General features: G+C 45.9%; 1 protein-coding gene across 1 annotated transcript; it reads right to left on the bottom strand.

Moving 5' to 3' along the window:
• Positions 1-15,692: 15,692 nt before the first annotated feature.
• LOC144934686 (appetite-regulating hormone-like) lies at positions 15,693-23,196 on the bottom strand. The gene is made up of 5 exons (XM_078860733.1): positions 23,157-23,196; positions 21,714-21,843; positions 19,552-19,638; positions 17,348-17,456; positions 15,693-15,888 (listed from the first exon to the last, which is right to left on the bottom strand). The coding sequence occupies exons 2-5, from the start codon at positions 21,822-21,824 to the stop codon at positions 15,881-15,883; spliced, it is 315 nt and encodes a 104-aa protein (XP_078716859.1). The 5' UTR covers positions 21,825-21,843; positions 23,157-23,196; the 3' UTR covers positions 15,693-15,880.
• Between the last annotated feature and the right edge of the window lie 455 nt (positions 23,197-23,651).

The raw sequence follows: 23,651 nt of genomic DNA, 5'->3' as shown, positions 1-23,651 counted from the left end.
TCGATGGCGGATGCGTATCCGCTCCCCAGGATGGATGAGTCGCTGGATGCCTTGGCGGGAGCGCAGTTTTTTTTCACACTCGATCTGCTTTCTGGATTTTGGCAATTGCCACTCGATAACGAGTCTAAACCTAAAACTGCTTTCCGCACACCTGGGGGCCTTTTTGAATTCAACCGTTTGCCCATGGGCTTACATTCCGCCCCCGCCACGTTCCAGAGACTCATGGAATTGGTTTTGTCAGGCCTCCAATGGGATACCTGTTTGATTTATCTTGACGATATTATCGTCTTTAGTCGGACTTTCGAGGAGCACCTCCAGCGACTGAGAGCGGTGTTCCTCAGGATGCGTTCCGCTAAGCTAAAATTTAAACCGGCTAAATGTTTTCTGCTTCGGGAATCTGTCAGATATTTGGGCCATATCGTGAGTCGTTCAGGGATCTCGACGGACCCTGCTAAGACGCATTGCGTCAGCTCATGGCCAACGCCAACCTCGGTCACGGAGGTTCGTAGTTTCATTGGTTTTGCCTCCTATTACCGTCGTTTTGTCAAGCAATTTGCCACCATAGCCAAGCCCCTGCACGCTTTGACGGCTAAGGGTGTGAGGTTTCACTGGGGGGCAGAGGAGGAGGATGCGTTCTGCTCCCTCCGTGACGCTTTGGTGCAGGCTCCCCCCTTGTGTTACCCCGATTTCACACAACCGTTTTTGCTTGACACGGACGCCAGCAATACGGGTATCGGGGGGGTGCTCTCACAGTTGGTCGGGGGGGTTGAACGGGTGGTCGCCTACGGTAGTAGGGTTCTTTCCCCCGCAGAACAACGCTATTGCGTAACTCGTCGTGAATTGTTAGCCATTGTGTTTTTTACACAGCAATTCAGGCCGTATCTTTACGGCCGTCATTTTACGGTCCGGACGGACCATGCGGCTCTACAATACGCTATGCGCGTGGCGCAGCCATCGGGCCAATTGTCCCGATGGTTGGAGGTCCTTCAAGACTACCAATTCACGACGATTTACCGAAAAGGGTTGCGGCACTCAAACGCGGACGCCTTGTCGCGGTTGCCGCCGTGCACGGACTGCACATGTTTGTTGGGATCAGCGCGGTGCAAACCCCCGGTCGCCGGCGCCCCGGGAGTTGCGCTCGCCGCCACTGACACCCCGGGAGAGGACGCCCCCACGGGGAGGGATTCGCTGTTGTCGTTGCCCCTCATTGAGTGGGGCCGCCTCCAGATGTCCGACAGCTCCCTACTTACGCTGCGTCGGAAAGTTGGCGCTCCCGAACAAGGGGAGGCGCGGGTCGGTTCCTGGGTGTGCAGACAGGGCCTGTTGATGAGGTGGGACAACATGTCCCGGCGTCACGTGCTCGTGGTGCCTGTTGCTATGCGGGGTAGGATTGTTCTGGCAGCTCATGAACGGCTCATGCATCTGGGTTTTCACAAAACGCTCGCCCTAATCCAGCGAGACTATTATTGGCCGGGGATGGGTAACGACGTGGCGAATATTCTTAAGGGATGCGTAGAGTGCGCCAAAAGGAAACCGCCACCATTGGCGGCTAATCCACCGCTGCAATCCATTCAGGTTTCGCGTATAAACGAATTGGTAGCGTTGGACATCTTGGGGCCCTTTCCGGTTACACCAAGGGGAAATAGGTTCCTGCTGGTTGGCGTGGAATACTTCACCCGATGGCCTATGGCATGGCCGCTCGCCAACCAGTCGGCTGCGGCGGTGGCGGACGCCTTTGTCCAGGGTTATGTGTTGGACAAGGGCGCCCCCGAACGCTTGCTGACGGATCAAGGGAAGAATTTTTCGAGCGTTTTGTTGCGCGAGGTGTGCGACCTGTTGGGTACAAAGAAAGTGCGTACTTCCCCCTACCACCCGCAGACTGACGGGATGGTTGAGCGTCTGAACAGAACGATTACGTCTATGTTGTGCCAACAGGTCTGCGACGATCAGGTTGATTGGGACTTACAGGTGCCGGGGGTACTCGCGGCCTATCGAATGGCCCCTCATGCGGCGACAGGGTTTTCCCCATTTTTTCTTATGTATGGGCGGGAGGCCGATCCGGCCATGGACGTCCAACTGGGGATTTCCCAGCCACGTGCAAAATCTAAATTGGCAGACCACATCAAATTTAATATCGCCAAATTGACTGAAGCGCGGGAGGGGGCAAGGTTGAATTCGCGGTCGCGGCAAATTGCAAACGAGAAATTGCATGAGCGGAGGGTGCATACGCATGATTGGAAACCAGGCGATAAGGCCTGGCTGCATTGTCCACATGCACCGTTGGCTACGTCCCCCAAGTTGTTGAGACCTTGGAGGGGACCGGTGGAAATTGTGCGGGTTGCACGGCCCCAGAGTATACAGATTAAATGGGGGAAACGCCGTTGGTATGTGCACCCCTCCCGACTGAAGCCCTATGCGGCACCGTGTGACCCCGTTCTGTGCCGTGACGACCGGGCGTGTGATGTGACCGTCGACTCGGGGAGGGAGGTGTCGCAGGCTGATCCTCACGTGTCTCCACCTGACCCACCCCCAGGTGCCTCGGGCTTGACGGCTGCTGACCGTCGGGAGCCTGAACCCCGGGGCACGCACGGGTCCTCGATGCCTGGCCGATGTCTTCCTGAACCGCCGGCACCACCGGACGTTCAACCGCGTCTGGTGCCGTACGACGGACCGGCAAGGCGGACTCGGGCTAGGTCTCAACAATTTTCATGAGGACGGGTTTTTTTTTTGTGCTCTACACCGAGCTCGCCCGGTGTTCCCCTCTGCCGGGATAATGTCCCGTTGTAGGGACGCTCGGAAGAAAAGGGGACACTGCACGAGTCGAAAGAAAAAAAAAATTTTTCCATTTATTTTTTTTGTATACACATTGCTATTGTCACTCGCCGGTTTGTATATATTGTTCTGTTGTCACGGTGGCATTGGTTGAGGGTTGCGGATGGTGGTGTTCGCGTCGTGTTGTGTTGTTAGCTTAGTTGTTGTTCTTGTTGTTGTGTTGTGTTACGGGGCACACAGGGAGGGTTTGTAATTTTTGTAGCAGCCGGGGCGGCTGCGAGCTATGTGGTAGGGGGTGATGTAGTGGTGGTATTGACGTGCGCCGACTGTGACAGTGATGGATCACGGGGCGGCGCGGGGTGCGGGGTTGGGCACGCGTTGTGGGCGTGGTGTGGACGCGCGCGCCGGGAGTGACAGATGACGAGGCGGCGCGGAGTGAGTGGTGAGGCACGATGAGATGTGGGAAAAGAGGATCGTAGCCAGCACCCGGCGATTGGTCGAATAAGTGGGTGCTCGCAGCGACGTCCGCAGGTGGGGTATAAAGGGGGACGCGCGAGAGCACTCGGGGAGAGTTACCCAGTTGAAGACCCGAAGACGGAGCTGAAGACCTAGTGAAGCCGAGTAGCTCAGTGGCGTTAGTCGCCGAGTAGCTAAGTGGATGTTGGTCATCCGAGTAGCTCAGTGGCGTTAGTCGCCGAGTAGCTAAGTGGATGTTGGTCATCCGAGTAGCTCAGTGGCGTTAGTCGCCGAGTAGCTAAGTGGATGTTGGTCATCCGAGTAGCTCAGTGGGCGTTAGTCGCCAAGTAGCTAAGTGGGTGTTTGTCACCCGAGTACTAAGTGGATGTTGGTCATCCGAGTAGCTCAGTGGCGTTAGTCGCCAAGTAGCTAAGAGGATGTTGGTCATCCGAGTAGCTCAGTGGGCGTTAGTCGCCAAGTAGCTAAGTGGGTGTTTGTCACCCGAGTACTAAGTGGATGTTGGTCATCCGAGTAACTCAGTGGGCGTTAGTCGCCAAGTAGCTAAGTGGGTGTTTGTCACCCGAGTACTAAGTGGATGTTGGTCATCCGAGTAACTCAGTGGGCGTTAGTCGCCAAGTAGCGAAGTGGGTGTTTGTCACCCGAGATACAAAGTAGGTGTTAGTCACCTGTAACCAAGTTTGATAAAATAAAGAGTGTGTTACCCGTGAAGTCGTCTCCCGTGGAGTTACTACATTACACATTGAATAATATAACTGGCCTTATAATTGACATATATAGTATGACATTGTGTAACTTTGTCCAAGACTTGGCATTGTATTTTCTGACCAAGCTTGACCACAGGCGAGACTCAAAAAGTTGAATCTTGTCTCGACTTTACATATTTTAAGATATACACAGTACTGCTGATAACATATTGCTAGAATGGCCTTTAATTGACTGCGATGAGTGATGTATTCCATTGCATGTTATATGTGTAGTGTTTGTGTAGTGTTTTTATTTCACGTGGACAACTTCTTCTTTTTCTCCTGTTACTTTTTATGGAACAGAACTTCTCGCGTTCAACACCACGTGACTCCGTCGTGATTTTCCACTTACGCTGTTCGCCTGCGTCGCTCTCTCTCACTCTCCTAGCCTCTCCACTGCTAGCCTGTTCTCTCTCTCTCACTCTCCTAGCCTCTCCACTGCTAGCCTGTTCTCTCTCTAACTCTCCTAGCCTCTCCACTGCTAGTCTGTTCTCTCTCTCACTCTCCTAGCCTCTCCACTGCTAGCCTGTTCTCTCTCTCTCACTCTCCTAGCCTCTCCACTGCTAGCCTGTTCTCTCTCTCTCACTCTCCTAGCCTCTCCACTGCTAGCCTGTTCTCTCTCTCCTAGCCTCTCCACTGCTAGCCTGTTCTCTCTCTAACTCTCCTAGCCTCTCCACTGCTAGCCTGTTCTCTCTCTAACTCTCCTAGCCTCTCCACTGCTAGCCTGTTCTCTCTCACTCTCCTAGCCTCTCCACTGCTAGCCTGTTCTCTCTCACTCTCCTAGCCTCTCCACTGCTAGCCTGTTCTCTCTCTCACTCTCCTAGCCTCTCCACTGCTAGCCTGTTCTCTCTCTCTCACTCTCCTAGCCTCTCCACTGCTAGCCTGTTCTCTCTCTCTCACTCTCCTAGCCTCTCCACTGCTAGCCTGTTCTCTCTCTCACTCTCCTAGCCTCTCCACTGCTAGCCTGCTCTCTCTCACTCACTCTCCTAGCCTCTCTACTGCTAGCCTGCTCTCTCTCTCACTCTCCTAGCCTCTCCACTGCTAGCCTGTTCTCTCTATAACTCTCCTAGCCTCTCCACTGCTAGCCTGTTCTCTCTCTCACTCTCCTAGCCTCTCCACTGCTAGCCTGTTCTCTCTCACTCTCCTAGCCTCTCCACTGCTAGCCTGTTCTCTCTCACTCTCCTAGCCTCTCCACTGCTAGCCTGTTCTCTCTCTCACTCTCCTAGCCTCTCCACTGCTAGCCTGTTCTCTCTCTCTCACTCTCCTAGCCTCTCCACTGCTAGCCTGTTCTCTCTCTCTCACTCTCCTAGCCTCTCCACTGCTAGCCTGTTCTCTCTCTCACTCTCCTAGCCTCTCCACTGCTAGCCTGCTCTCTCTCACTCACTCTCCTAGCCTCTCTACTGCTAGCCTGCTCTCTCTCTCACTCTCCTAGCCTCTCCACTGCTAGCCTGTTCTCTCTCTAACTCTCCTAGCCTCTCCACTGCTAGCCTGTTCTCTCTTTAACTCTCCTAGCCTCTCCACTGCTAGCCTGTTCTCTCTCTAACTCTCCTAGCCTCTCCACTGCTAGCCTGTTCTCTCTCTCATAGCCTCTCCACTGCTAGCCTGTTCTCTCTCTCACTCTCCTAGCCTCTCCACTGCTAGCCTGTTCTCTCTCTCATAGCCTCTCCACTGCTAGCCTGTTCTCTCTCTCACTCTCCTAGCCTCTCCACTGCTAGCCTGTTCTCTCTCTAACTCTCCTAGCCTCTCCACTGCTAGCCTGTTCTCTCTCACTCACTCTCCTAGCCTCTCTACTGCTAGCCTGTTCTCTCACTCACTCTCACTCTCCTAGCCTCTCCACGACGCTCCGCTCGCTCAGCTACTGGCCTACCACTACACACACAGCTAGGTTCCCACCGTACACTCACACATATGATTCCGCTAGCCTCTCTACTGCTAGCCTCTCAACCTCGCCCTTGCCTCCAGTTGGGGTTCAGCCATCACCGCTGGAGAGGGCGAGGTGTGACGAGCGGGGCTGGCACTTCTCTCGTCTCTCCTCTTGCCTTCACTCCGACCAACTCAACTCTCTCTCTCCCACGCTCCCGTATATATCCCCCTCCTCATTAACTCCTCATTAATTAAGCAGGCGACCTCCCGTCGCCGCACGCCCCGTGGCTTCCGCCGCTAACGCCTCGATCTCCCGTCAACCTGGCGCCTGTTCCTCGCCTGCAGTTGCAGCCAGCCAATCACCGCTATGCATCTTGATTGGCCGCCTACAGTTGCAGCCAGCCAATCACCGTGATGCATCTTGCACACCGTTTGCAAACCCCCGTGCGCGTTACCCCACTAAATATGGAAGGCTAAACAAAAAAATGTTTTTAGTTTCTTTCTATTAAATACAATTGTCTACATTTAGGTTTCTAACCAATTATAAATTAGCAGAATGAGTATATTCTTTGGTTTTACGGTAAAGTCACGTAGATAGAAAATAAAAAATAAAATCAAGAATAAAATTAAAATAAAAGCAAAAAACCCACGACATTTCGATCGCAACACAAGCGGTCTTCATCAGGTGGAGAGAAAAGAGGGTGCACACCTCAAAATGCAACTGCTTATAAGGGCTTCCAAAGTTGTGAGTGGGTGGAGGACTCGAGTTGCGAGGCAGCAGCAAAGAAAAGCTGCGTGGCGTAAACAGCAGAGGTGGGACAAAGTCATTGTTATGCAAGTCCAAGTCGAGTCGCAAGTCATCAAATTCATGACTCGAGTCTGACTCGAGTCCAAGTCACATGACTCGAGTCCACATCTCATAGGTGGGACAAAGTCATTGTTATGCAAATTCAAGTCGAGTCGCAAGTCATCAAATTCATGACTCGAGTCTGACTCGAGTCCAAGTCACATGACTCGAGTCCACATCTCATAGGTGGGACAAAGTCATTGTTATGCAAGTCCAAGTCGAGTCGCAAGTCATCAAATTCATGACTCGAGTCTGACTCGAGTCCAAGTCACATGACTCGAGTCCACATCTCATAGGTGGGACAAAGTCATTGTTATGCAAGTCCAAGTCGAGTCGCAAGTCATCAAATTCATGACTCGAGTCTGACTCGAGTCCAAGTCACATGACTCGAGTCCACATCTCATAGGTGGGACAAAGTCATTGTTATGCAAGTCCAAGTCGAGTCGCAAGTCATCAAATTCATGACTCGAGTCTGACTCGAGTCCAAGTCACATGACTCGAGTCCACATCTCATAGGTGGGACAAAGTCATTGTTATGCAAGTCCAAGTCGAGTCGCAAGTCATCAAATTCATGACTCGAGTCTGACTCGAGTCCAAGTCACATGACTCGAGTCCACATCTCATAGGTGGGACAAAGTCATTGTTATGCAAGTCCAAGTCGAGTCGCAAGTCATCAAATTCATGACTCGAGTCTGACTCGAGTCCAAGTCACATGACTCGAGTCCACACCTCTGGTAAACAGCATGGGCAGGGCAGCCAGTGCTAATGTCGGAGTAAAGCGCGATATAGAGGTGGAGCTGAAGGCGAGGGGCGCAGTCCAAGTGTGTGAGACAATGGGGAGAGAGAGGGGGTAGAGATAGGGGGAGAGAGGGAGAGTATCTACGTGACTTTACCGAAAGAACCAAAGAATATGAATTCCTGCGGTCACGAAGGTTTTAAGCCACAATGAGTATATTTCAGCAAAGCTTTGTCGACCTAATTGTCAAGGATATATATTGTCAGGTATGGGATATATTTTTGAAACTCCGCCTATGCTTGGAGGTGTACGGTGTGTCATCGATGCAATTTGGCCAAGATTGATCTTGCCCATTGCATGTAACACTCACATAAATAACTGGGTGTGCAGTTATGTAACTTTATTAGCCACTTTCCAATCTTTCTGAATCAAAACAAATTTGTTTACATTGACCGCTCGGGTGGAATTTTAGACTGCTTTCTCTTCCGTACGACCCAACAACCAAATATAACGTCGTGACATCATTGAAATTATTATAAGGGGCCGTCCATAAATGACGTCACGTTCCTAGGGGGGGACGGGGGTCAGACATTTGTGACAATGTGTGACGAGGGGGGGGGGGTGAGAAATGTGACGTCAAAATGCGCAACTTTATATAAATATAGACAACACGTTCTACTTAATTAAATAGACTTTTTAATAAATGTTTTCTCCTACAACATCAGAGTGCAGCGGTACATTAAATACACACTACAATGACAATAGTTTAAAGCGATTTGAAGCATGTTTCATTTGGGGGGGGGGCAGAGCTTTGTGACGTCATATTTGATGGGGGGTCTGACTTTTTGTGACGCCGTGTGACGATGGGGGGGGGGTAAAAAATCGTCCAAAATCGCGTGACATCATTTATGGACGGCCCCTAACGTCATTACACAACTTGATCTTTTTCTGAATGGCGGCTGATGTCGATGTAGAGCAAAAAAACTACAATTTCACATTCAGGTGGTCAAGCCAGATAACTGCGTCAGGAGGAGTGGAGTGTATCGCCGTGATGTCTCCTTCGTATTTGTGGATCGGGAATTGCGTCGTTATATATTGCACGGTCTGTTCTAGATGGCCACAGTCGCACAGTGCTGGAGAGTTATTAATTGTCCATTTGTGCATCAGGTATCCGCATCTGCCATGGTTTGTGCAGTGGATGCGGTTTTAGGGTGGACCATGAGCTTCGTGGAAGATCAAACAAACCCAGGGATCATCCGATACGTTGGGTTTTTCACAAGGTACTTGTTTGTGACATAAATTGATAACATCACGTTATTATGTACACCTCTAACCAGAGTCCATATAAAAAAGATGAACCGTGGTCCAAAAGAAAGAATATTCTCAGAGTGTGCCAGTAAATACAAATCTTAAGAACCTTGCTTCATGCCAGGGGTGACCAACGCAAAGACCAACTGAGTTTATTCTTGATATTATTATTATAACAGCAGTCAACCAATCTTGCCTCCTGCCTCGAATCGAGAAATGTACAATAATTTTCAAACAAATGTAATACGAGCAAGGACAGGGTCACGTGAGTGTGGGCGGAGTCAGGGTCACGTGCGGAGGAGGAGGAGTCAGGGTCACGTGAGGGGGAGGATATATGGGGAGAACCGGAAGGGGATCGGGAGTGGAGACAGAATAGAGAAGGGAGAGGCCACGCGGAGTGCTGGCGAGGAGTGGCGCGATTGCCACGAGGCAGGAGTCACGGCACCGTCGGCCAGCGGTGTTCGTGGAGCAGCGGGGGTGTCTGCAGAGTGTGCGGGAGCACACGGAGCAGCAAGGGGCTGCGGAGTGTGCGGAGCACACGAGCAGCGGTGTGGCTGCAGAGAGAGAGAGCGGGAGCGGAGGACTCAGACGACGTGCGGAGGCACGAGGCGGAGAAGGTGCGGGTCGGAGCGGAGACATCGCGGGGTGCGAGCAACAACCCAATAAAGGACACGGAGAACAACATCGGCTGAGAGTCCTTTATTACACAAATACTGTTGTTTATAAACAAGCTAAGCATGCCCTTCCTGGCATGCAAGAACAGTATTCAAAATACATCAAAATATTAAGAAGTACATTTTATCGGCTCATAAGCCAACAGACAATTGTGCATTGTTGCGTGATTGGCCATGCAGTGGGCTCCCAAGGCATTTCCTGCTCTGGATCTTCCAGCAATTGTGTGTGTGCGCGTGATATCCACTATCTGTCTGTAAAAATGCGTGGACGGTTATGGGCAGGACAATGAACTTTCATCCCTGGGGTGCACTCAGTTGTAAAGGACGTGTGGTCTTGTGTGTTGGATTTGAGATCCAGTGGAATTATGCTGAACTAATTGTATTATTATAAGTCCCGTCGCCCGAGTTCTACATTTAAATCCTGGTTATGTACATCAGGAGTGACAATCAGCATCTGCAATTGTCACGAGCCATCTGCAACATCAACTTGGGCTGTGCATGTTGCAGACGAGTGGGCATGTTGTTGGCAACATCAATGACTCATGTGCGGGCATTAATAGGTGCTTGCTAATAGCACTTGGCCCACACAACTCATAAACGAGCCGTGGGATATCTGCGCGCGCGTGTGTGGAACGGTGGTGCAGTGGTGTAGCGCGCTGCGCTACGAATTCCAGCTCACGACCAACACCAGTGACAAATATCCGAACCGGTCCTGGGACTCCCCTCAAATGAGTACCTGGTGCGGTGTGTAAATATCGCCACTAAGGAGACAAAAGGCGGTCGGGCGTGGTGCTGGCCACCCACCCCCTCATGTACCCTTCCCGGCCTTTATAGGTGCTCGCTAACACCACTTGCCCCAACAGTCTGTTCAAGGCTATACGGGAGATCTTCGCCTCGTACGTAACACGGTCCTTATGCAATGTACAGCTGCGACAGGACTTGTTGAATTTCCTGCGCGTTGCTGTTAATTTGACAGAACATGATCTTTTATAATGAATAAAAAAAAACTTTGCAGGACACATGTCCCTTCACATGCATGGGAAATTCTAATTCGTGCGTCAGACACATTTATAGTGGTGGTGGGGGTGGGTTCCACATAAATGCATGCAAATTAAATCACATGCAGTGCACACATCTGTTGTGAATTGGTGTCGTTGAGAGGCTGTTAGATGGAAAGTGGAGAGGCTACGTGGGCTGCTGCGTGAGAGCGGTTGTGTTCATGCAGAATTTGGTGGGATGGTCTGGTGCTGCTGCTACGACAAAATGTGCTTTGTTGTTCTAAAATTCTCCCACATTAAGCACGGCCCGTTTAACTTATTTCGGTGTCCATGTATTTACGTTTCTTCCCGTTGGCTGACGCTTGCAAAAGTTTATAGATTAACAAACTTCCAGCAGAGTAATACTATAAGTCTAGGAGCGGTCTCTCGTGTGCTCTGCTGTACTCAAACCATTTCAGCAATCAATTTAATTTAACGCAAGCCATTTTAGGTGTTTACGTTCAGTTTTATAAACGCACTCCACACCTTCTCTCTCTCTCTCCGCCTTTATATTTAATACATCCCGGGCTTCCTTCAATAATTCCAATAATGCTGAACAACGTGAGGTGTCTGGTGGAGGGACAGAACTGGAAACCCAAAGTAATTTGATGAAATGGGAAGAACATAGATTTTAATATAGACAGTTGGTATTACTGCGATTTATATTTGGTCCCTTAAGCTATGCGATGGATAAATGAAAGATGTTTTTTGGTGATGCTGCATTGCCAGAGGTGCACGCTAGCGTAACAAAAAAAACTGAACGCCATTCGTCCATAACAGTTTGGCCTTAACAGGAAACATCTATAATATGTGACGTTTTAGGCAATGGTGCTTCTTCATAGCACAGAAAATTGTCCATGAATAAGGGTCATTAGGCGATGTGTTTTTCCTTTTAAGGCAACTGTCTTGTTGACAAATGTGTCGTCGTGTTGATAATTTAAAGAGTCGGTTTGGGTGTGGTGATAGGACCGGTACTTTCACTGCTGACTGCTCCATTGTTTTAGATTTTTTTCTCACGGTTTAAAACATTCCTCATTATTTGTAGCTTGGGAAATCAGCCTTTTCTGATTTGCAGTGTTGTGATTTGAATTCAGACAAAGTGTTTTTCTTGCGAAGTAATTACATTTTAAACGCGTGTAAACTGTTTCGCTGTAAAATGAACGTACAATTACTGTACTTGGGAAATTACAGAATGACTCAAGAGCAGCTTTTTCTTTCGCATGTGAAGCCTTTCCGAAACACATACAGGCTGAAGTTTCTTTTAATAGTTATCATAATATGTGGCCTGGTGTGGTGAATTGTGAAATACAATACTCGTCATGGGTGTACATATGATCCTCGTTAACTTTAGGAGAATATTATTGTACGTGTAATTCCCTTTTTTCCCATTCTAAAGTTGGACTATAATTACAATACTCAATTTCTGGGTGTGATTGTGTATGCCTCGGTCCAGCGACTTGGACGTGGGGTTTATGGATCACATAGAGACATGGTCATTATGGCGCTCTGAGATCAGTTATTTAAGTTTACCTTACAAATGTAAATTATTATGTTTGTGCGGGACATCCTCCCGCAGGGCAATTAGCTGTCTCTAAGAGGCAGTGTAGTAAGTAGGATATGGTTAGATCCAGAATCGGAATATTTATACTGGAGGAATCCGATGAGCTATCAAGCTTTAGTTCACAGATGTCCAGTAGGGGTGGGTCACAACGTTACAACATCAACAAAATACAAAACACGATAGGAGTGCAATGTATAGGGAAGGTAAGCAAATCACTAAAATATACAAATAAAACCAAACTTTCTATTTTCTCAGGGAAATCCCACTGCGCTATTATCTTATTTTTCAGAAACAACCTGGCCACAAATAATAGGTCAACGAAGTAGCGTAACATTTGGAAATGTATAGCAGATAAACAATGTAAATAATCGAAAGGCACTTTCTAAATGTGGAGTATTATTTTTTTCACTTCAATTTCCACTTGTGGGCCACTTCGAAGCACTACGGTTGTCTCCCACACTTCCTCAAAAAGGAAACTGACAAATATCCGAGGCAAGACCCTCATGGAGACCTCTGTCAGTCTCTTCTGGGCAAACACCCTCAACATGATGCCTACTGCATTGGCTCATGCTGTACGGCATCAAATGTATCAGACATCCCAGGCACAACTTAAAATTGAGTTCCTTTGTTGAAAAGTAATCACGACACTAGATTACAAGTCCTCTTATCTGCAACCCTAATAACCGTGACAGCTGTAGGGTGCGGGGAAAATTCATATTATCCACCTCTCACTTCTTCTTACAATAGGTGATTATCCAGGGATATTACCGGCACAATGCACTTCAGGTAAATACATAATTTACTCCTGTTTATCCGCACAATTTTCACATGTAAAAGGAGTCGCATTGAAAATTCACCAGATTCACAATTATTTCACCAGATTCACAAGTGGAGTAGATTCGTGGATTATATTGCGGAAAATATGATCTGCAAAGTCTCGCACATATTACTGTGGATGAATTATACTATTATTGTTGCTACAATGATTCTAGAAACAATTCATGTATTTGCCGAGCTATTTCAATGTAAAGCTACAGTACCGTACAGTACTTGTAATTACAAATCATTTAAGTGTTCATAAGGATAACTTTTCTTCCAGTTATTTGGTGATGCTGCATTGGCAGTGGTGAAGAAGCACAATTAATAAAACTCAGTGTATGAATCAATTGCGCTGTGGCCCTGAAAAAAAAACATTGTAGGTGACATTTTCGGCATTGGCCCTATTTCATAGTACATAGGATGGCCCATTGGCTGAAACGTTGCCATATATATTTTCCTTTTTAAGCCAGTGTGATTAACGAATGTGCATCTTTTATTAATGTTCTATCTAGTATATAACGGCGCAGTTGATTAACGCCTATGCTATTTCTACACCTTGCAAGAACAGAAACACTTTTAAAATTGTCCCACAAAATTCCTCCTCCCATTTTGCAAATATCAATGGCAAAATACAACGCAGTCCCAATACAATGCCATTTTATCCAGGATTGTATAGAATTGTTAGCAAATCCTGCCACACAGTGGCGATATTTTGCAATTGCATATCACCCGACGTGGTTAAAACAATGGAGTTCGCCACAACTCATTCTACGGCCCCGCTTGCGATTTGTGGTTGCAAACAAGAACACCTAGAGAAAGAACCACACATACACCAGAGATGATGCTCACACTTCCGCTGTGTTCGCCTGCTGAATCCACTGACTGCCAGAATACAGTGACGTGCGGTGAGGTCAATGGCTGGGGAGGCACTGGCTCGTGTCAGAGCCAGATTCACACACTGAGGGGGGCGTGGCCTCACTGAGGGGGGCGTGTTAGACACGTCCCCCTCGGTGAGGCAGATGTAATAGCTGCCTCCCCTGGTGCTTTTTCATTGCAGTTTCATGACGAAACCAGCGAGCCTAAATATCTTTATACACATACGTGTGGAATAAGTTACCTGGAGTATGGAAGGCGAGGACATGAAATGAAGGGGTCTACAAACATTACATTGGTGACATACTGAGATAGTAACAGGCACGCGCTTATTGCCCGCACTCCATCCAGTTACTGAGGGGTTGCGCAATCAGAGGGGAGGCTGAGCTCGTCGCTGCCTCACATCTCGTCTCTTCCTGTATTTGCAGCAGAGCTCCCCAATTTGGCGATTTTGACTATAAAAATTATTGGAATCGTACAGAAGTTACTCCAATTTTCATTGGAGTATGACAGGTGAGGCTCTGCCTCCCCTGCCTCTCCTGACTGCACGTCCCTGCCAGAATACCCATGTACATCAAGCTTCAATCCTAACTCACTTGCATTCGTGTATGTTGAATTTATTTCACACCGTACATAGGCAACCGTGCTAATCGTAGGTGCGGGGGAAGGACAACAATCTAAACAAAAAAACTGTTCTAAGGAAATGAGTTTTCAATTTTGTTTTAAAAGTGCGTAGCTCCAGTGGCTTCTTAATATCGGAAGGAAGAGCATTCCAGACGGCCGCAGAAGCGCATCTGAAGGCGCGCCACGCAGTGACTGTCTTTGTTCGATGACTAGCGAGCTCGCTAAAAGTCGTTGCTATGAGGATGACCGGCGATTGGCATGACGGTTTATGCTCCGAAGCACACTGACCTTATACCTAGCCAGGCGTTTTTCTAGTTAAGGCACGTTCTTAATTTGAATAAGATTTAATCTTCCAAGGGTGTGATTTTATAAAAATCCAAACAGTTTAATGGTCTGCAAGCATTGACTTCTCTTTTTTTAAACCAGGTACATAACTCTTGTTCGCGGGAGCTGACACACTTCTATTATCTATGGCCATATTCCTATTATCCACATCTGTTTTTTTTTCTCCAAAATGTTATGTGGAGTATAGTCACGGTTTAATTTCATGGATATAATCCGCAATATTGTACCCTCAGATTACTGTGGCTATGCATTTCCCTGTCAAGTGTGTTTAATCACAGTTCTATCCAAAATTGGGGTCACATCTGTGACATACATTTCCCTGATGTTAATTTAATGAGGGAGAAATGTGAATTAAATTCTCAGATATAGTGGTTTCCATATTAGCGGAGATACCTAACACCAATTTGAAGAAAACTGTGAATTATGTTCTGCCTTTTTAGTAATGCCCGTAGGCTGACATCCATTTGTATCCATTTCGTGTGTGGACGTATGCATATATGTACTGCCTATCTCTACGCTACCCTTTGGTGGGCACTTCAGCAATTGTTTATTGCTGTGGTTGTTTTCACCTGATGACGGGCACTTGTGTTGCGCCCGAAACGTCGTGATTTAATTTATTTTGTACCTACGTGACTTTACCGAAAGAACCAAAGAGTATGGATTCCTGCAGTCACGAAAATTTAAAATCTATCTCAACGCTTTCATAGTACACACTGGTTTGTCGACTTCCATCCACACACCATACAGTGGTCGCAGATAACAGAATGGCAGCCATATGAGAGAACACGCCTGCAAAGAATATTTCTAGGAGATGGAGTGATGAATTCGGCTCATGTGCAGGAGCCGTATGGTTTGGTGCATCGCAAGATCGTGTGATGTGGTGATGACTTGGCAAGATCTTCATCCAGCAGTGACTAGATCATGGCTGATGATGATGGTGATACGTTCAGAGCCACACAGTCTTTATAGGCATGCATTCTTTATTTATACAGAGTTATATTCAAATACGTACATGCTCATTGCTGTGCTCTCAAATAATTACAATGCGATTCTCATGACCTGATTGGTAACACAAATCAACGAATTACATCCTCAAAAAAGGTAACTCCATGACTTATTTAAGTTACTTTGAAGGTTATTTATACCGCTTGCATTCTCAAGCCCGACCTTTCATTCTCCATTCTGTGGTCATCTCTTCGAATCACTTTTCTGTAAAGAAAAAAAAATGGCATTACATATTTTTCGAACTTGGGGTAAAAAAATAAACAAAACTAAACGTTTATGTATTTTTGAGTGAACGAACATCTCCATTGTGTCAACTGGCCAGACAATATCACACACTTCAGTGCCACCGTTACACTGTTTACATCACTAGAAACGTGGGGACTTGTGCCAGGGACACTCAATTCACATTGAGAAGGAACTCGTTCATATTGTGGTCGGAGGTCAACACATCATTATCTCTCCATGTTTAATAAAAAACAAAAGTACCACTTTGTGAGAAGTGGTACTTTTGTTGTGGAGGGAATTGCGCATGTCCTCACCATTCAGGATTTATACAACAGGTTCAGAGATGATTACAGCCACATGCTCATTTTAGAGGAACGCGTTGACTCCGTTATAAATGAGTACTTGAGTCCCAGGAAAGAAACTAAAGATCGATGGATTTACATCATTTTGGTTGAACTATTGAGAGGTACTTCGTACTGCTTCTCAGGAAGAGAGGCAGGACCAGGCCCACTCTAAGCTACCAATAGTGTGCGGCGCACTCAACGTCCGCTGGAAGGAGCACCTCAATCGTGAAGAAATCTATGAAGGCAGCTTGCAGACTGAACGTCTCTATAACAAGAGGCTTATGGAGACACGAGACTACCGGTGATGTCGTGGTAAGCGAGAAAGATGCGACTACAAACTAAACTATTTTTATTTTACCAGGTAAGGCCCACTGAGCTGTATAGCTCTTTTTCAGAAGTGACCTGGACACAAATGATAGCTCAACAAAACATGTGGGAATTTAAACGCATGTTTATAAATCTGGAGCAAAAAACCGAGGGACCCAGAGAAAAATCCACGTGACTACGGGGAAAACATGCAAACTCCAAATATACAGCAGGCGTCAAAATCGGGATCTAACCAACGACCTCCTGTATACCAAGCGAGGTAGTTAACATCTCGCCAGCGTGGTGCCCCAACAGGAGGAGAACACACCACAGCAGAGGAAACAAGGCAATAGCAGCTCATCCTTACACAGATGCTGCAGCATGCCAATTGTGTGACTGATTGGAGTCCATTATTATTTGCGTATGATTTAACGTGGAATTTGTTGTAGCCGATATTATGTTTCATAGTTTATTTGTTGGGTTAGGCCATGTAATGATCTGATCATAGTTGTATTAAGACTCTCCACTACCTGAAAAGGCCACACATATTAGATAGTAATCAGTTGATACTATTCCTATTTAATAACTAAATTTGACTGAGAATTACTTTTCAACTTACTGGCGAGCCGAGACAAAAACGGGCGCGTTGGACGGTCGTGACACGTGACAATGTCATTTGTTTGGCTGTGTCAGGTGGTGGAGGGCCTTAACAACGCAAATTTGGTCAGATCATTTCATGGCCTAACACAAAGTATATCAACTATCAATCGTTGCCATGCAATACTTACCTATCAAGTCCACATTCAGCAGCTCCTTGAACATTTCATTGAGGATGGCCCCATACTTGCGATATTCGTCAAAGCTCATGGCGATGCCCACCTCCAGAGGAGCCATGATCTGCAACAGCACGCGCAGGAAATGTTTACGTGAAGGTGAACCCAACACCATCTGCAACATTCCGTATGTACGTTGAACTTCTTTCGCACCGTAGGTAGCCAAACGTGCTAACAGGTGCGGGGGAAGGACAACAAACTAAACACAAAAAAGCAGTTCTTAAAAAAATAATTATCATGAGGAACTGCCTGTTGACTATACCAGACGAGACGACTGCGTCAACAAAATTATAGGATTGAGCTTAACACACAAGTTGGACCTAACCATAACATTAACAAAGAACTACAGTATAGGAAATAAAACTGTTTAATTTTTAAAATGCATAATCCGAATTCAACTCCGTAATATAACCTCAGTTACAGTATTTTAATCATATTCAGGAACATGGCATGTAATATTTTAACTAGTTTTCTAATATCACTATGCTATAGTACTAACATTTCAATCATTCACTACCATTATTACGAGCAATCGTAATTCCATGTAGAATTACAACAGCAGTACGATATATAGCTTAACCTTCATGTCTCATGGTATTAGAAGCATTCCTCGTGATGCCAATCTCCAGAATGCAATCAATAATGTTCAATTCTAAGTTAGAGCATGAACACAATATTCTACTGGATTTGTATTACATTTTACGATGGAAGAAAGATATTACTCTAAATAAAATGCAAATTGAGCACCCTTTAAAATACACAGTGTTCCCTAAAGATATCACCTATCACTACATAATTACAATTAGAGCCAGCCAGAAAAAAAAAACTCTACGCACAAATTTGGTGATGTGTACATTCATCATGCGGGCTTAATCCTTTTAAACTGAACAGTGTCATGGCGTTGGTGACAGACATAATATCGATTTGTGAGTGCCAGATGTTTGTCGGCATCTCTGGAGAGATCGTTTCAAATGCTCATGTTATGTGCAGTTGAAGATCGCTCAAGATTAAAAAATATATATTTTAAATATTTTGCAAACACTTTATCTGGCGAATCACATGCAACACACAGTGCTGGAGTGCCAATAACGAATACCACCTGCCATAATTACCGCCGAATGTGTGGAGTTATATTTTTTCTTGCCACGATTAAAAAAAAGGTTTGCGACAAGCGATGGGGCACAGATTGCATTGTGGACAAGTGGGTAGGTTCACTGTTATGAGCCAAAAATAAGAATAGGGTTTACCCTCTCTGGAAATAAAAGGTGTTAAGATGTTCAAACACCAAAATAGAAACATTTTGCAAGGCATCAAGCCTGCATTAATCACACGCTATTGTGGCAAAACATGCAAACGCACATGCTCTGATTATATAATAGAAAAGGCATTGTCTTTGAAACTGATTGACCTACACCAGAGACAGCCTTCTTTATCGCCTTATCTCACCACCAGTGTTAGACCAGAGGACGCCAAAAGGCGAACAGCACAAAGGCAACGCAAGTATCAGTGAACACTTATATCTCGGGTCGAGCAGTTATATCTAAGGGACCTTTTTTGGCAGTATCAAAAATGATGAAGATAAGAATGGGTTTTCATACCTGTCAACCACTTATCAGTGCCTACCTTATTACAGACCAATTCAGACCTTATTGGTCACCCCGTGCCCCTTATAAATCGGAACATTCATCCTACAAAGTCCAATCACAAGGGAGAAACACCAACAAATAGATGCAAAAAAGTATCCGCATTGAAACGGCTGTACGCCGTATGGACCTGAAAGCTCAATTTCCCTGTACAAGAATACGGGTAAACCGCATGGGTTGACAGGTATGGAATTTGCACTATACATCAGTGTTCTTCATTACAAGGCCCGCCGGTCACTGGTGGCCTCTAGTGCGCCTCTCTGACAATAAACAAAATGTGGAAAACACCACCCCATCATCATCATCGTCGTTGTGCTGCTGTCACAAACCCAACAATGGTTTCAATTGTGTGGTGGCCCTCACACTGATGATGTCTTATCGGCGAAAGTGTACCCCCCCCCCCCCTCTGAAAATCCGTGAAGAACTCTGCTATTACAGTATGTAGTGAAATAGAAAACGGTGGCGAGAGAGAGACAAGAGGGGGGACCCGGTTGTTATAGAGCGGGACGATTTTACTTTGATTTGCTCCGTGTCGTCGTCAGTGTAGCGCTCCGCTCCCTCCGACCGGCGCTGAACGACTTCTGTGGGCGCCTTCTTGTCTTCCTGGATTTCATTCAAATGGCCAAATTCATGCACAAAAAAAAACAAAGATCTCCCCCCGGTATAGCGTCTGAACAGACTGTTGGGGCAAGCGCTGTTGAAGGCCGGCACGGCACACGAGGGGGTGGGTGGCCACCACATACCTGTCAACCCCTCATCAGTGCCTTACCTTATTACAGACCAATTCAGACCTTATTGGTCACCCCGTGGCCTTATAAATCTCAACGTCCATTCTACAAAGTCCCATCATAAGGGAAAAACACAAACAAATAGAATTTATTTTCGTTTGCGCGTATTGAAACGGTTGTACGCCGTATGGACCTGAAAACTCAATTTGCCTGTACAAGAATACGGGTAAACCATATGGGTTGACAGGTATGCCGCCTTTAGTGTATCATAAACCCTCCACCACCCTTCACAGCCAATTAATAAGACAGTGTCAGGTGAATCAAACGTTCCAAATGTATTACAGCTTCAGCAGCGCTGCGCTACCTCACAATATTTAACGGCATTTCGCTCGAGGTTGCAATCCAGCAACGTCAATTGTTTACAGGAGCTCCGGTCCCGAGGGAAATCGCCTCCTGATCCCGGGTCCTTAAGTAGATGTCGTGATGTCATCGGCACAATCAAGCACGTGGATTTACTTACCATAATCACCCAGGAATATCTGTCCTTAACGCTCGTGACGTCAGTCCACATCGACCAGCCCCCCTCATTAATATTCATGAGCAGGTGACGTCCTCCAAATGGACACCCCCCCCCCATTCATAATAATTAGCGGCTGACGTCACTCCACATAGGGGGCTGATGCGCCTCCTCCCCCCTCCTAAGCGTCAACTTACAACCCTCACTACAAAGGCAGAACCCTGACGTCACGCGATCTCCGTAACGCTGCTGAGACATCGAAGTAACAAGGACGTCATGATGAACAAGGGATTATAACCTTCAAATGAAATAGGTCTGTGTCACCACGCCCTTACAAACTGCACACGCATTAATGCAATGAATATCACGTCGCGGTCTGCTTTTCGCTTGTAAGTTTCAGATTTACTGAAATACACAAGGCCTTGGACGGGCAAAAGGCTTGTGATTTAATAATTACAGTTCAGAATCGGAATCTTTATTTACACTGGAGGAATCCGATAAGCGATAAAGCTCTTTCGCAAATGTCCAGTCGGGGAACGGGTCAGAACGTTACAATGACAAAACAATATTTTTTAAAACACGATAGGAGTGCAAAGTTTAGGAAAGGTAAACAAAGCACAAAAAAATAAAACTCTTTTTTACTGAGCGCTCAGCTTCTTTTTCAGAAGCGACCTGGCTATCACAAATGATAGCTCAACGAAGTGGGCTTATCATGTGGAAATGTATAGCAGGGAACTCGTCTAAATAATCTAAACGCATGTTGATTGTTAGTTGATGTGTAGTGATTGGCAGATAAGGTTAGTGTGATAAGGTGAAACCATTTAGCGATTGGGGACAATAGGCTATCCTTAATTATATTAAGGTGTATTGTGTTCTAATGAAGTTGGACTTAAACGTTTAGTTCATTAACGGTGTGGGGAATTAGCACTTTCAGGAATGGATAAACGTATATTATTGGTGTTTTAATTTGTTACATTATCATAATAAATAACTCACTATGTAACACAAATTTTGTCCCTGGATACTAAGTGTTATTTTTTTTTATTTTGCCTCAAAAGTACAGAAAATGGATATTATTCCCCACAAACTTTGCTTTTTGTGACCAGGACTTTATGTGAACGAATGACACAAATGCACACGTTTTCTCATTGAAAATAGGTACATTTCAAAATATCATTGTCCTGGTCACAAAAGCAAAGTTTGTGGGGAATAATGTCCATTTTCTGTACTTTTGAGGCATAACGAACTAGGAAATAACACTTACTACCCAGGAACAAACATTGCTTTTGTTCAGCAGCCACACGAAAGAAGAAGCTGCTGTCACTTCCACATAGCGATGGAGGGCCCAAAGGAGGGCTGAGAAAACACGAGGCCCTAATGCCTCTCCGTGGGTTCATCCGGCCCTGATCCGAAGGCAACAAAACGCGTTTTACATTCTTAAAGTCGTTGGGCAGGAAGCTGACGCCACCCTGCGCCAGTTGGCACGCACAGAGCAGCACGGCACTCAACAGCAGCACGCTGGCGATACCTCGAGTCGGGAACATGGCGGTGGACGAACGCGGCCTGCCCAGGGCACACACAGCAACGGGCCCGGGTTATTCACGTGCAGCAGCTGCGACGGTGAAGATACAATTCTAGATTTGAAGCTTTCGTGACTGCAAGGATTCATATTCTTAGGTTTTTTCGGTAAAGTCACGTAGGTAAAAAATTAAAATGAATAAAAGTAAAATAAAAGAAAAATCACGACGTTTCGGAGGCAACACAAGCTTCCGTCTTCAGGTGGAACCGTCACAGCATGATAGCTGTATCACAAGCACGATAGTTGTATCACTTGATACAGCTATCGTGCTGTGACGGTTCCACCTGAAGACGGAAGCTTGTGTTGCCTCCGAAACGTCGTGATTTTTATTTTATTTTTATTTTACTTTTATTAATTTTAAATTTTTACCTACGTGACTTTACCGAAAAAACCTAAGAAGGTGAAGATACAGGTCCTCACCACCTTTACCTGTTTAACTTATGTCACTGCTGGGCATAAGGGCACTCGGCTAGAGGATATGCAGTTAGCCTCCTGTACAATGATGGACAGATGCAGAAGTTCAACAAACATACATGTCCTGGCAGAGGTGGGAGTAACCACACATTCGGCCAAACGACTACTAAGTGTCGTGTGACCATTTCAAGACACGAGCCCCATTGTTTCGACTACCTTGCCAGGAAATCGAACCGGCCACCTCTGGATTTATAAGTCCAGTGTGCGACCCATTATACTGCGACAGACATTCCTATATTTAACATGCAGCATTAAATTGTACTAAACTTATTTTCAAAATCAAGACTCGTTGTATGGGAAGGTTACAAGTCTTAATTGAAATAAAATCCACAGATTGAATTTAACTCATGCTATAAACTATGATGGCGCTTTGGCAGGGTTATACATTTGAAATTCGACGCATAGTCGAGTTTATAACTTCAAGGTATCAAACAACTTGTTTTGAGTAATAAGAAACTGGGTGGCCCAAAACTATACGGCTTGAAAATCAAATCGTTTGACACTTAGGGTCAGATCAGCATTCAGTTCTAAACTGATTTATATATCGTGCCAAATACTTGAACATACATTCCCCATCATCAGTTCATCAATTCGCATCCCATGGAGTTTGACACAAAAGCCGATAGGAAACAATTGAACCAGTTAGTTACGAGTTTCCCAGTAAACATGAAACTTTGGCCCAATGTTGGTTCAATGATTCCAACTAAATCCCAACGTTGGTTCAACGTTGCATGTTTACTGGGTTTAACATATGAAACATGACTATCCACAAATGATTAGTTTCAAGTGTTTAAAGTTTAGCACATATAGTATTCGTACTCACAGTGGTAATGGCGATGATGCTGTTGAAGCTCAACAAATCTTGCCGTTTCTCTGCGTAGTTCTGTGCATGGGTTATGCCCGGGTATATATAGAGCAACATCAGTGTTTACCTTTAAAAGGACGGCTCATTGAGCAATATTAGTTCAGACTTGAGACGGCATTTAATGGCACCATCATCACTAGCATGCCTGCATTGTATAGCTACACAAGTATTTTGACAGATTACATGCAGTTATTCTGTGCCAATGTGAACAATTGGCATCTGAAAGCCTTCAATGCTCAAGGCTATTTGCTTTTGTATCATGATGGCAATATGGCCCAATGGCGGTACAGTATTACTGTTCTTATAAAGCATATCAAGTATTCAAAATTGCAACCTTTGAAAGCTTTGATCAATTTATTTTTCATTATACATTCCGTTTCATCCTAAGCCAACGTCTTTCTGTCTATCACTATGGTATTCATAATCACTCTGGATTTTCTTCCTCTGGTAGAG

The sequence above is a fragment of the Lampetra fluviatilis genome, chromosome 11 (assembly GCF_964198595.1).
Source record: "Lampetra fluviatilis chromosome 11, kcLamFluv1.1, whole genome shotgun sequence".
NCBI classification, from domain to species: domain Eukaryota; kingdom Metazoa; phylum Chordata; class Hyperoartia; order Petromyzontiformes; family Petromyzontidae; genus Lampetra; species Lampetra fluviatilis.
The sequence above is the reverse complement of the archived record's forward strand: the minus strand, read 5'-3'. Positions and strand labels throughout refer to the sequence as shown.